The 14,227-nt window shown below is 48.6% G+C and overlaps 4 protein-coding genes across 4 annotated transcripts; 2 read left to right on the top strand and 2 right to left on the bottom strand.

The window, feature by feature from the left end:
- Nucleotides 1-145: 145 nt before the first annotated feature.
- Nucleotides 146-1,502, top strand: ANOM_011488 (protein HGH1; the record flags this gene model as incomplete). Its single annotated transcript, XM_015556744.1, has 3 exons — nt 146-178; nt 540-653; nt 714-1,502. The coding sequence occupies exons 1-3, from the start codon at nt 158-160 to the stop codon at nt 1,500-1,502; spliced, it is 924 nt and encodes a 307-aa protein (XP_015401362.1). The 5' UTR covers nt 146-157.
- A 188-nt stretch (nt 1,503-1,690) lies between these two features.
- On the bottom strand, nt 1,691-3,766 carry ANOM_011487 (putative zinc finger protein, cchc domain containing protein; the record flags this gene model as incomplete). Its single annotated transcript, XM_015556743.1, has 1 exon — nt 1,691-3,766. One exon carries the CDS (start codon nt 3,764-3,766, stop codon nt 1,691-1,693), a length of 2,076 nt encoding a protein of 691 aa, XP_015401360.1.
- Nucleotides 3,767-4,555: 789 nt separating this feature from the next.
- Nucleotides 4,556-6,934, top strand: ANOM_011486 (transcription factor IIF subunit TFG1; the record flags this gene model as incomplete). The annotated part of the gene is made up of 4 exons (XM_015556742.1): nt 4,556-5,911; nt 5,977-6,285; nt 6,343-6,583; nt 6,658-6,934. The coding sequence occupies 4 exons, from the start codon at nt 4,556-4,558 to the stop codon at nt 6,894-6,896; spliced, it is 2,145 nt and encodes a 714-aa protein (XP_015401361.1). The 3' UTR covers nt 6,897-6,934.
- Nucleotides 6,935-7,196: 262 nt separating this feature from the next.
- ANOM_011485 (tetrafunctional fatty acid synthase subunit FAS1) lies at nt 7,197-13,537 on the bottom strand (the record flags this gene model as incomplete). The annotated part of the gene is made up of 3 exons (XM_015556741.1): nt 7,197-7,682; nt 7,746-9,395; nt 9,449-13,537. The coding sequence occupies 3 exons, from the start codon at nt 13,535-13,537 to the stop codon at nt 7,197-7,199; spliced, it is 6,225 nt and encodes a 2,074-aa protein (XP_015401359.1).
- Between the last annotated feature and the right edge of the window lie 690 nt (nt 13,538-14,227).

Below are 14,227 nucleotides of genomic sequence, written 5' to 3'. Positions count from 1 at the left end.
AAAAGACACAGAGAGAGAAGGAGAGAGGTTGATACTCTCCAAACGCTGCTTACTACTCGAAGTACTGGTCTATCTATATTTTCATTCAGGAAAATATATGTATTCATCTTAATTAAATTTACCACTGGGCTAGCTATATACCTAGGTAACCTTCAACATGCCCACCGAGTTGGAGGAGGTTCGTTTCCCTGCACCCTGCAGCAGTGCCTGGGCTCAGCTTGCCTAACGAATATCTCATTGCACTTCAGCTTGTCGAATTCCTTCATCATGGAAATACTCAAATCAGACAGATCGGTAATAGGGACCCTCTATAAACCCGATGAACAGCTTGGAGAATCGATTTCCCTCGTGGGACCATTTGCGGATGTTTTGTAATAACATATTCTAGCCTGTGAAAACCTCGTTGGTTTCTCAACTGCCCAGCCGAACTTATTCAAACGCCATCAGCTTCTGCCAGTACGAGATTTGAAGCTTTTGGTGCGAGATTACACTGTTAGTGCCCGCCCGGTCGAATCCTGGCCAGGTCGCTTACTGAATAGCCGATCGCGAAAAATGCCCTGACAATGCTCATCAACCTCTCGGCTGACCAAGAGGTGTTGGCCAACCTTGCGGATGACGATACTTTTCTTGAGACTCTCTTTACAAAGGTGACGGTGAGTACCCCGTACTCGACGCGGGACGACACATGTCCTAACCAATAAATGCGACATTAGAACATCAAGGAGCCGAATGCGGATGATGTGTCGATGCTTTTCGCCAATTTGATCAAGTCGGAGAAAATGAAGAAACTGCTAACCCTAAAACGAAGGGTTCCAGAGCCGGTGTCCACTTCGCCGAATGCAATGGATCAACTGATGGATTGTTTCGTGAAAGGTGCCGAGGGCGCCCTCAACAAAAACGCCACCTATGACTACCTGTCTTACGTGTTTGCCGACTTGTCGAAGTCTAAGGAAGGTCGGGCGTATTTTACTTCGCGCCAGGAGTATGATGGTGTGGTGCCTGTAACAAAGCTTACTGTTTTCACCGAACATCAAAGCTCGATTCGGAGAAAGGGAGTTGCATCAACAATTAAGAATGTCGCGTTTGACATCCCATTCCACCCCACCCTTTTCGCTGAAGATGAAGGCAATCTCCTCCCTTACATACTGCTGCCGCTAGCAGGCCCGGAAGAGTTTAGCGAAGAAGAGACATTGACTATGCTACCAGACCTTCAGCTGCTACCCCCAGACAAAAAGAGGGATAGCGACAATAGCATTATTGTAACACATCTGGAAACGTTACTACTGCTAACAACAACTCGGGAAGGGCGAGATAGAATGAGGGAGGTACAGGTCTATCCCATCATCCGAGAATGTCATCTGAACGTTGATGATGAGGATGTTCGAGAAGCTTGCGACAGGCTGGTTCAGGTCTTGATGCGGGACGAGGAGGGAGAAAATGGTGGACAGCCTGGAGGTACACAGCGGGAACATGATGACCAGCAGGTGGTAGAGCTCTTTTGAGTTGGTGAATACTGGTAGTTCCTTTACTTCTCTCCTTTATCAAATAAGAGCTTTTTGCTAGGAATTAATTGGCAAAGTGGAAGGCTTTTTATTTGAACGAAGGCAGTGCATGCCATCTTAACGGCATTGAACTCAATGTTAGAATAACAAAAGGAATAACTAATTCATGGCTCAGCTAAAGTAGGTCTTCAACAGAGGCGCTTTTCATTGAAAGGAAGCGTAGCAAGCAACTCAACATTGGCTGTATCCGCTTCGCATTGATTCATTTGCCCCTGAGCAGTCGAGTCCTTCTTATGGATTGCATTTGGACCATGAAATTGCAATGAGTCAAGAGTCACCCGGTAGGAAGCGCCTGTTCCTTGGCCGTCTGCAATACGCAACATTCGTCGCATCGTGTTTGCAGCGAGAGTAGCCTGTCGATGAAAATTCTCGCGCTGTGTCCGCTGCTTCTGGGCAGCTGCCGAGGGGCATATGAGTCTGTTATAAGCACGAATTTCACTTGAGAAATTCATACCACGAGTACGGAACACTTGCTGATTTTTCAATCCTGCGAATGTGGTGGTTCCACAAGGTTGCTGGTTTGAGCTATCTTCCGCTTCCGCGAGCAGGTCCTGACCTATGTGGCCATTGTCTGTTCTCCATTCCCACCCGACTCCTGGAATTTCCTGAACTCTACGTATGATGATCTGAGCGCGGGAGAACTCTGCTCTGATAGTCTCCAGGCCCTTGTCTGTGACAGTTCTGCCTACATTATGGTTGTGTTCGAAGGGGTCCTCAATTGCTATGAGGAACCTGAGCCGGCGTCCGTGCTCGTCAGTCCTCGCGGTGTTCCAGCCTTTCTCTAGCTTGGAAAGTATGCCTCCCTGCGTGCGAATTGAAACAATGTCTTGGACCCAGTTGAAAGAGCTTGAGGGCGTAGTTTTGCATTGGCTTCCATAGTATGCGAAAAAGCCACGAAGCAGCTCGCCGGCGGATTGTTGATTCCCATAAGCCATATTATACCAGGCTCTCCTCCTAAGTTCGGTCTCATTCTTGAGAAAACGGACATCATACTTGTTGGGACCCGTAGTGCTAGAGTGTCTAGGTGACAGCCGACCCAAAAGCTGAAGATTAGGAACCAAAGGCGGATTTACGACGTTCATCAAGTAGTGGATGACCATGAGAATATAGCCATACGAACAGAGTGTTCCATGGTATGGACTATTGATTTTTCGAGCCTTGGCCCACATCTTCACGAAAATGCCGACAACACGGACCCTTTCGTCGCAGAGGGCGTAGCAACGAAGTAATTCGGTATTGTATAGTACCAGGCGCCCAGAAAAGTTGATATCACACTGAACGCCTACCGAAGATAGCGCCTCCGGATTTGTAATCTGTTTCGGAAAATGATGATTATTCTGTCCACCACTTTCCACCTTGAGAGAGTTTGAGAGTCCTTGGGGAGGGGTTTCGTACAATTTGATGATTGAAACCCTGGCCTTCTGAATCATCCGAGCATCGAAGCCGGCATCAAGAAATGCCTCATACAAAATTTGAGGACACCTTGCTTCTACATCTCTTGGGAGCACTTCTCCGTGGGTGGTCATTAGTAGGTCAAGGTGAGCTCCAGGCAATGCAAAACCATTCCGCAGACTGCCAAAGCATTTGAGGTCAATGGCGTTATCTTTAATCGTATAGCCACGCTGCTTGGAATGTCGTTCAAGCGCTTCGCGGGCGATCTTGGTCAGTAAAATCCGCAGGGTTTCCTTGCTGCGAAATTCGCTAGCTAGTGAACCGAAAGAGGGCACTCGGGCTGCCAGGGAGTTCAGATAGTTTATCTGAAGTTGAAGTCGCCTGCAAGGATCAGACTGTTGATCACCGAACCGGGTCCTAGGGGCATGCGAATAGGAATAGCTAGCTGGATTACTTGCGTGTACAGTCTCCAGAACTGATTGGTGGTGCACAGGGTATGTTTTAGCCTTGTCATTCGTCGTGCACTCCTCAGTATGGCCCTTTGAATAGAACGCTCTTTGACGATGAGTCGAACTACTAGGGCTGACCTCAATATTGCAATGATTTGCGTAGTGGCTAGCGATTAATGGCTGCTGTTGGGATAACAGTTGCGTACTGGCATGACTTAGCATCTCAATGACATGACAAGGTAAGTGGTCCATTCCTGAGGATAGAGGAGTAGCGATAGCAGGCCCATGTGCAAGGTCGCGTCTTTTATCAGTCATAATGGGTGCAGCTGATGATTCAGAATGTTGAGGGATCTCATAGGCCATGATTGGCCGATGTTAGTGAAAGTGCAAGATGATAATTGGTAGTAGGAATGGAGAGAAGGGACTACAAGATGGAACTTTCCATCAAGTGAGCGATGCCACTGCCAATACTGACTGTCTTCTGGCGCTGGAGAAAAGGTCAACCGATAGAAGTGGGATGTAAATGGAAACATGGGTGTAGATACTGTGAGAAGAATGATAACGGGATGGCGGGAAGGAGCATGGTGTGAAAGGGAAAGAGATTCGTTCTCAGTCTTTTCTTAACTTCTTGTCCTTGTTGTTTTCGAGGAAATCTGTAACCTGTCCTTCAGACTAAGTGAAATTGATCTACAGTGAGAGGTCAAGTGAATGGAGGATGGCGGAAGTTGAACTGTTGGGCGGAGTGAGAATGATATACCAGGCATATTACGGAGTAGTACTAGTCCCGTCTTACCATACGGAGTACGGAGTATATACGTAATCCGTACTGCAGGTGGTACTGTAAATCTCACAAACTACTCCGTAATTGAAAGATAACCAACTAGTGAGATACTCTGTGGCTGTGCTTACCTAAGTAATCAGTACATTTCAGTTGAACCACGACACTCCACTCCGCTGCTACTCCGTCAATCAACATTGCCATCTTCATCTTTCCTCGACAACTCCTTTAGTACCCAAGACAATTCTGTCTTTGGTCAAATACCAAAACCGATCTCTTTCCTTGATATGTGTGCATCGTGCAAGCAGGACTTTTGCGATCTAGGTACATGTATCTCGGAAGGAGCTTCACGTGTCTAAAAGCATACCGGTAACATGGCTACACCTACGAACGGCCCAAATGTGCGAACTCCGACGGGTTCAAATGGACCTCCACCCATGAGAATCCGTCGCCCCAAGGCAGCAGATCCTTTAGTACGACCAAAAAGGAAGCCGGCACCCAAACCAGCTATTCCCGTCTCCGGAAATGGACCAGCCTCAAAAGCAGCTTCTTCGCGACCAGCTACTTCCAATCCGTTATCTATGCCTCATTCTGAGAGAGGAAAGCCTTCACCTTCAGGGGCTGATTTCTCCGCCAATGGTTTTAGCGGCCCACTATTATCCGAAACATATACGGACTACCCCTTAGTCACGACAAAACGCGCGTTGCGGGAAGGCTTGAAACATCATATTGCTAGATTCGCATCAAAGAAGACAGTCGATCCGCGTGACGAGTCCCAGTTCACTAGGCCTGTCAGGCTTCAACGTCGCGATCCGCGCGCCCGATCCCATGGGATAGCATTGGAGAAGAGCCAGGGCATGCAGAAAACGGCGTCTGAATCTAGTCATCATATGGATGAGGCTGAGCGTGAAGAGCTAGAGGCAAGGAAGGCTGCCCGTGAGAAGGAACGTGCCGAGAACCTGGCCCAAATAGCTCCTTCCGCTGGATCTGCCCCGAAGAGAGCGAACATGCCCAAGCAAAAAACTCAGCAGGTGTCCAAGACAGATATGACTCCCGAGGAGATGGCGAAGACGCGAATCAAGTACGAAGAGGCTTTGCCGTGGCATCTAGAAGACTTCGACAACAAAAATATATGGGTGGGGAACTATGAAGCTGCTCTGTCCGAAACCCATGCGGTATTTATACTTGAGGCTACGGGGAAAATGAGGATGATTCCTGTGGAAAAATGGTATAGATTCAATGCTAAAAATCAATTCAAAGCTTTGACTATCGAGGAAGCGGAGAAGTTCATGGCAAAGAAAGTCAAAGATCCACGGTGGTTCATGGAGAAGCAACAAGAACTAGCTCAACGAAAGGAATTGGAGCAATTCGCTAAGCAGCGGAAGGTATACGCTGGTAAACAAGGGACTCCGTCTGGAGTTGAGGGGTTGGAGGCCGATGAAATGGATTTTGAAGAAGATCGATTTGCTGATGACGAAGAGCATGATGACCTGTTCAACGAGGATGAGGAAGCAAAGGCAGCGGAGAAGAGAATCAAGCAAGACCAGTTGAAAGCCAATGTCTTTGACCTGAAAGACGAGAAAGACTACGAACAAGAGGAATTGAGAGAAAAGAAAGAGAAGGAGGCTCGTCGTGTGCTTGGAAAAAAGGTTCGAAAAGCATTACAAAAACGAGAAAAGAACTACGACTACAGTAGTGGATCTGACGTTAATCCTTATTCAGACGACGAGGTGAGAATGGCACCCTATTCCGTACGCTCGTACTGTTACTAACAATATTTTTCATCCCATTTTAGAGCTCTGATGATAGCGAGGCTGAAAGATTGAAGGAGGAAGAACGGAAAGCCGAGGAGGAAAAGAACAAAAAGGAAGCAACGGCATCCTCCAAGGGCAACAATACGCCATCCGGCCGCCCTAAGCATACTGATCCTTTGAAGAAAGGCACGGCAGCTGCACCACGGAAACGGTTGGGGTCTCCCAACGTGTCAGATGCGAGTGGGACAGACACGTCTCGCAAAAAGGGTAAAAGTAAGGACCTGTCCTCTCAGCCCACACCTCAGCCAAGCTCGCGTAACATGTCTCCAGTTGCGTCATCGCAAATGCCAGTAAGTTTGCTAACAGAACCTCCCGGTCTACTCGAGAGTTAGCTAACCCCTTTGTAGCTTGGCAAGAAGCGTGTTCGAAACGCACCTCTGGGTGGTGCAGGTTCCGGGAGCGATGCCGATGGCGGCGCAGGTTCCGGCGGGGAGATGAGCGAAAGTGGTAAAACTAAAAAACTCAAGCTTAATCCCCCAGCAGTCTCTCAGAGTGGGACTCCCCAGGGATCCAGGGCAGGAAGTCCCACACCCCTGACAGGTAAAGGCTTTTCGGGAAGCCGTGCTAGCAGCCCTGAGTCTTTCAGAGGTAAGTCTAACTTATCTTGTTTGGGAATTCCCTTTTGGCCATGTAGCATTGTTCTGATTGGGCTGTATACAAAGGGCAAACTCGCGTTTCCACTCCAGTATTCGCTGGAAATCAAAGCTTCCCTACGCCCGCGGAGATTCATGCTGCTATCCCCCCCTCGGGTATACTCAGTAGCGACTTGCTCAAAATATTCCGTCCCCGTATTGGTGAGTCAAAGGAGAATCACCGAAAGTTCATAGCGATTGTCAAAGATGTGGGAGTTTATGGCAAAGAAGATCGACTGCTACGACCCGGGACGCTGAAGGAGAGTTGATTGGGAAAGCCCCTGACACGGATGTTTGAGTTCAAAACCATCCAATCATTGTAAGCACAGCGTTAGGTTTCAGTCAGTGTGATAATTGAACATCTATTGAGGTCATTCTAAAGTAGTTTATCTATGAAATGGGGATTGAGGTATAAATAGCACTTGAACAGCAGAATTGGGATAGACGTTTTAAACACCCAGCGCTAAGCCGAAACATCCTTGGGCGAAGATAGAGAGACGAGAGGCGAGAGGCAAACAGCATTATAAAGTAACAATTGTGCAAGGAGCTTCCTTTCTCTGGCCATTTTTTCAAGCGGACGTGGTACCGCCACCGCGTGAGACATTCTCACTCTCTTCCTCGTATTTCTCCCAGTTCGCCAAAATGTTAGCAATACGCGGTGAATTCGTGAGCCTGTAGACATCCTCGAAATATTCTTTGGTGAGTTCGAAGGGGCGAGCTGTGACATTGGGAATATACTTTCCAACCAACTTGCTGGGATCAATAGTGTTCTTATTAATCTTCTTTAGCAGGAAAGACCGGAAAGGCTTGACACCAGAACGGAGGAAAGTGCTGTGGAAGGGAACGTCAATTCCTCTCAGAGGGATAGTAGCGAAGCCACGCTCAAGGGCAATGGGCTTAGGTTTAGACTCGGTCTGCTTGACACATTCATGGATGATCTTGACTAGGTGGGCCTTGACATCTTCCAGAGACATGCTCTGCATGAGAGCGGGAATGTCAATGTTCTGAGCCTTCAAATAATTGAGTAGATTTGTAAGACAATCAAGTGCTCGGAGCTATATAGGAGAAAGCTTAGTTAGAGAGATTGCTCGTAATCAAACGGGAAAGGGTAGACTCACATCTCCAGCAGCAACGTATTGCATGTTTGCGACGTTGTAGTTGACAATCTCTAGTAGCCAGCCAGTCTGCTCCGAGATATTCTCTACCACATACTGCAAAGCCTGTTCATTGAAGGTCTTGGAGATTCGGCTTGGATTGACAGCGCACATAGAGTAGTTGGAACGACCTTGTTCATCGCGTTCGACAGCGACTTGCATGGTCAACCCGCGATAGAATACCACAGAGACCAGACTTTCAATAGGCATAACATCGGCAAGAGCTGCAAGAGCTGAATATTCACCAAGCGAGTGACCAGCGAAGCTGCTATCTCTTTGGACCAGGCCCTTGGAACGCATATCTTCAAAGCTAGCCTTCTCCATCAATGTCAAAGCTGGTTGTGTAAATTGTGTTGCAGAGAGCAATCCGGACGGTGAGCGATAAGTGTAAGACGTTGTATTTTCGTCAACTTCCTTGAAGATTTTCTCAGACTTGATGCTTCCATCTGCATTAACAGACTCAAAGGTCATCGACATGTAATTTTGACGAATGGCTTTGCCGCGGGGGCCACCAAAATAGACGGTGAGTTCCTTGGGATTGTTTTTCACGATATCAATGATGGAAAGACCATAGTTCTCCATGAAGTGGCGGTCAGCCCGATCCCAAACTTCTCTAGCAACAGGGCTGCTGCTATACAGCTCCATTCCCATTCCTTGTTCTTGTGAGCCCTGTCCAGTGAAAACGTACGAGGTAACAGGTTGTTCCACCTCTGCTTCACCAAGAAGAACTTTGTCCTCTGTCTCCTTGTTGCTAGCCTCAACTTTGATGATCTTACGGCCAGCGATCATACCAACATGCTGCAATTTGACAGTTACCATGTCGTTGGGCAAAACCATTCCGACCAGGGATACATGGAATCCCCTGACACGGCCAATGTTATTCTCAGCAGCCCAGGTTTCCACATAGCTACGAACAGCGGCACTCGTATACATGCCATGGGTGATAGTGCCCGGCAAGTTGGCATAGCTGGAGAAGACTCGTGAGACGTGGATCGGATTATAATCGCCTGAGACGCGAGCATAGGTCTCGTTAGAAGCTGGAGCACGCAGCTCCAAAGGCGTCTTTCCACTGAGAGGGATGGGATTTTCGAAGTACACGGGCTGCTCGATGGAAGTCCCATTTCGTTGAAGGTAATCCACCACTGGGTTTCCGTGAGAATCTCCGGCTTCGTAGTCCACAGACGCAACTTGAATAATCTCCTTTGTAGGGAGTTCAAGAAGAACCTGACCGACTGTTTGAACGTGGCTGAATACGGACTTGTTCTTGAATCGAATTAAACTTTCAAGGCGGAAGGTCAAAGTCTGACCCAATAACTCAACATCAGGCTCATCAATACGAAACCACTCCTTGGACCGAAGGATCGCAACATCCCTGCTCGACGCAAGGTGAACCTGCATCGGAACCTCGTCTTTACGCTGGAAAGTATTCTCGAAGTCCAAGTATGCTCCCCGGTATAAGAACTGACTGGTGACATGCATGATAGGTTTGCCATCTCTCTTGATAGTACCGCAGACCTCTACCATTTTACCCGAATCTTGATTGATCACAGCGTTAATCTGGGCTGTAGTATCTAGAACATCACCAACCTTAAGAGGCTGGGCCCCGGGGACCATCTTAAAGCCATTAGAAAGGTGGACCAATTTCAGCAAATCCCCGTCAATAGTACGAGGGAAGATGGGCTTGGTAATGGCTTTCCAGCCAGCGACGATGGCGAAGTCCATAGGAGCAAAGACTTCCTTTCCAGGGCGATCCACGAAGCTTCACCGGTGTTGCCGACAGCATGGACGAAATCAGCGACAGCTTGTGACGATATAGTCTCACGACCACCATTGAAAGTTGCTGTCGTAGGGGTATCGAATGGAACATCGCTGTTTCCAAACCAGACGCGGTAGTAAAACTCCTTGATACGATCATTGCGTCCTTCCATGACCTCTCTGATGGGCGCATATCCTGATTCAGGGTGATAAGTGAACAAGAATGTCAGCGGAACAACGCCGCCTTCTGCAGTTCTGCCCTCGAAAAGAGTAAGGCTGATCTGGTTCTTCTCATTCATTTTCACTTCTACTGTCTTAACAAGCTTGCCTGACTGATAAGGTTCCCTCACGCTAATGGCCGTTTTAGAAGGATCATTTGGGTAGGCCATCTCGACATACATGCCCGAAGTCGGTGCAACGACTCGCTTCAATGGGTTGGTTTGGAAACGATGACCCTGAACGAAGATATCGGCAAGGAAGATCGCATGCCTCCAAGAGTAGGAGGTGCCTGCAAGGAGACGTAGCCAGCGATCAAGCTCAGGCAAATCGGAGGAAGGGGAAGACGATAGTCGGTAGCTAATCTTGTTAGCATCTTCAGAGATGGTAAGGCCATCAATCTCCGGCTCATCAACGGAATCGTCAAGCCGACCTCCAAGATATTCGATGACGGGGACCTTGGTCTCATCGCCACTGTACACATCCTCGAGAAGGCTCTTGATATGCCCCTGGTGAATGCCATTTAAGATATCTTGGACAGGCTCGTCGGTGATAGTCGAAAATTTAGCAGCCATTGGCCCTTGCAGAATGCAGGTTCTTCCAACATCTTGATCCACAACTGCCTCCAAATCTTCACTTTGCCAGAGAGAATCTTTCTTGAACCAATACTCAAAATTTTCATCCAAAGAAGGAACAAAAGGGACTGGTTTTTGGCCGCGCCGTTGACAAAGTAAAAGGAAATGCTGAACGTCTTGAGCATTAATCAGTTGAGTTGCCGCTTCAGGATAGGCTGCCAAGATATTATCAACGGCAGGGTAGGGAGTGTTGAGCTCTGAATAATTCTGTAGCAAAGATGGCTGACCCCCAAGGGTAGTGAAACGCTCCTCGACGCGGCGAATGAAATCACCAGTCAATTTCTTAAGAGAGCCATCGATCCACCGGGATTCATGTTTGACGTACATTAGGTCCACCATACGATGAACCACCTCTGCGTACGTCATGTCTTCGAGGTCAGCCGTTTCGCCGGAGGCTTTGCGACCGAACCAAACCTTCTGGAAATCATCGTTCAGCTTCTTGATTATATAATTGCGTTGCTTCTTGAGTTCGGGAACGCGTTTTGCCTTGTCGAGTTTGAAAATCTTTTGGTCCATTTCGTGCCAGAACAAAACGCCTCTTGTTGCAAGTTTATGGATCGGCTCCCCCATTTCAGAGAGGACTGTCACTACGCCACCTGCAGAGCCCTTGTATGTCTTCTCCCAATCTTGGTCGTCAAGGCCAGGGGCATCTGCAATGGCCTTCTTCGCGTTCTTCGATGTGTGTGCTTCCTTAGCGATCATTATGCGACTACCGAACAAACAACCGTCAAAAGGCATCGGAGGGTAGCCGAAACGAGATGACCAGGTTCCAGAAAGGTAAGGATATGTATCTTCAGAGCCTCCAAAACCACTGCCTGCCACAAGGACGATGTTTTCACAACGTCTGATACGGCTATACATCTGTAGGACGGGCTGATGGAAATCCTCGAAAGAGTGATGCCCACCACCACGGCCTCCAGTCCACTGAAGAATGACGGGGAACTTAGGGTTTGCCTTGGCAATGTTGATAACCTGTTGGATAGCGTCCACGGAGCCAGGCTTGAAGGCAATGTGCTTAATGCCGAGAGTTTCGATGTACTCATTGGCTACTTCAATTGATGGAACACCAGCACCGATTGTCAAACCCTCCACAGGAACACCGTCAGCTCTCAGTTTTCCGATCAACGGTATCTGCCATGCCATGGCGCGAGGATTGACATAAATCAAGTTAATGGTGATACCGCGGCCTGGAGGAATAGTTTTTTCGATCTTGGAAACTGCCTCCGTCATCGTCTTAGCATTGTAGTAGCCACCACCAGCGAGTTCGACATGGTAACCCGCATTCATCGTTGCAGCCACGAAATCCCAAGGAACAGTGGTGGGAGTCATGCCAGCAACCATGATGGGAGGGATGCCTAACAATCGGCTCATCTTAGTATCCACAAACGTCTCACCCGCTGCATTCTTCACAAGGCGCGGCCCATACTCCTTGACCCAGTCGATGGCGTACTTCACAGCATGCTCATCACGGTCAAACAGTTCTGGCTTATAACCAACCTCAGCATTGGTGCCGTCCATGGCCCCAGCAAGTACCACACGAACGCCTGTACCGTCCTTATTGCGGTTCGTAAGCACGCCGAGACCAGAGATACCACCGGGGCCGAAGTCAACGATGTGGGTAGCCCTTGGGAAAACGGTTGCCTGCTCCCAGTTGACCGCGTCATGGGTAATCATGCGCACGAGCGCAGGAACAATGTTTGCATCACCAAATTCACGCAGGTCCTCTCCAGTTTTGGTGCCATAAACCGGTATAGCAAGAGACTTGGCCGGAATTTCCAGGTCTTCCAGGTCTTCCAAGATGCGGTCATACGCGGAATACAAGTACTGGCTGTGGAATGGAGCAGTGATTGGAAGGAACCGGTTCACGAAGCGAACCTTACGCTGTGTGAAGGGAACACGATTCTGGTCCAAGCCTGTGGGAGCTTTGACTTTGCGCAGGCGGAGGTTGAGACCGTAAAGCGAAAGCGGAGGACCAGTGACAACGAAATTCCTTGCGCTGTTGACGAGCGAGATAGAGATGTGGCGATCCTCTGGAAGATGTTGATTGGTCATGTCTATGTGCTCCTGAACAGCAGACCTTGGGAGGTCCCGGATGGACAGCATGGGGGTCGGGGTTCCTTCTCCATTTTCGATCGAATCCTGCAACACCGATGGAGCAATAGATGTGCGAGGGTAAGCCTGCTGGCTACGGAGACCGATCCAGAAGAGCATAGTCAGAGCATCCTTGGCAACTTTCTCGAAGCTCTCCCACGTGGTTGCGGAGGCAATGGCTGCAGCGGTGACGACCCCTTGAGAGTGGCCCGTAGTTCCGCTAAACCTTTCCAAAACCTCACTAGGCTCACGGCCCAGGGCTTTGCAAGTTACCACGAAGTGTGCTAGTTGAACTAGACCAATCAACGGGAGACTCACGGGAGCCGACACCAGATAATCCGTGTCGGGCTGCGAGTCCGGGTCCTGCAGCCATTGGATGATATCCATCCCTTTGGGATACAACTTGCTCGCCTCCGGCTCGCGAGAGAGAGACAGCAGCAACTGCGCTGACGAGGCGATTAACTCATCGACAAAGGATGGATAGGTTGTATAGATCTCTCTCAGCTCATCGAAGTATTCCTCAATGTTGCCTTGTCCCCCAAAAACGGTATAAATGTTGGCCTTCTCATCTGAAGCAGCACGGAAGAGCGCAGAATCGTAAGGTTTGGTGGGTCGTCCAGCAGCCGCCCTGCCAGCGTAGTACGCCTTGACAACTGAAGCCTTTTTGGCGGTAATTCCAGGAAGGGCCGAGGCAACCGCATGGACATCATTGCCACGCATGAAGGCACGTTCGAATTCATTCAAGGCAAGCTTCAAGACTTCCAAGTTCGTCCCATGTGCATCATCCTCGCCTTCTTCTACCTCTGTAGCAACATGGCCAATATAGCGAGCCACAAGTTCCGCTACCGAAGAAGGCTCGTCATCCTGGGCAAGCTCATCCGTTGGTTCCGGTAACGAGGCTGTGAAGGTATCTTTCAATTGCGAAGCTTGGAAATGAAGGGAGGTTGGCACGAGGAAAGAAAACTCCAGCGAACCATGCGACAGTATGAGAGGTCGCAAGGACTGGGAGGAGCGCGGGGTATTAATGCCCGTCTGAGGGCCCGTAGATGATCCATACATCTCGTGATTTCGTATTTAGGTGTACGTCTTTTGCAGTAAAGGTCAGCCGCAAACGGAGATGCCAAATGAAATCCGCGGAATTCTATGGCATGTAAGTAAGGTGAGCAAATAAGCAAAGATATCAAACGGGTTACAGGTGCAGTATCTGCAAACCAAAAGAAACATTGAACCCCGATTTTTTGCGAGGGGATGATCCTCTGTTATTGAACTGAAAGATTACAAGTGGAACGGAGACGAGTAATTGCACCCCAGAAGCAAGCAAAAGTAAATAACTTGCTTACCTAGTCTTCAAAGTAGTTCTGAGTTAAGCCTGGGTCAAAGTCATCAGCTGGTCCATCACCCAGCTATTAAAAAAGTGGGTAGGTGAAGAATTATAAAGAAGAAAGAAAAATTCAAGATGAGACCAGGTGTGAAAATGGATAGCAGAAGGGGGGAAGAATTGAAAGGGAAAAGAAATGGAATCTGATTACAACATAAAAAATGGTGTAGAGAATAGAAAGTCAAGAAAGGCAAGTGGGAAGGAGGAGCGGGAGACTTTGGGAGGGTCCTGGAGAAACTACGTTCACAGAAGACCTGAATAATGGATGGCGATAATACTAATAATAATAATAGACGGTTGATGATGGGGTTTGGGGGGGGAAAAAACAAAAAGACAGAGAGGTAACTACTCCGTACAAATGATGGTTAAAC

The sequence above is a fragment of the Aspergillus nomiae genome (assembly GCF_001204775.2).
Source record: "Aspergillus nomiae NRRL 13137 chromosome Unknown contig00605, whole genome shotgun sequence".
NCBI classification, from domain to species: domain Eukaryota; kingdom Fungi; phylum Ascomycota; class Eurotiomycetes; order Eurotiales; family Aspergillaceae; genus Aspergillus; species Aspergillus nomiae.
This window is presented reverse-complemented; position numbering and strand designations above follow the sequence as displayed.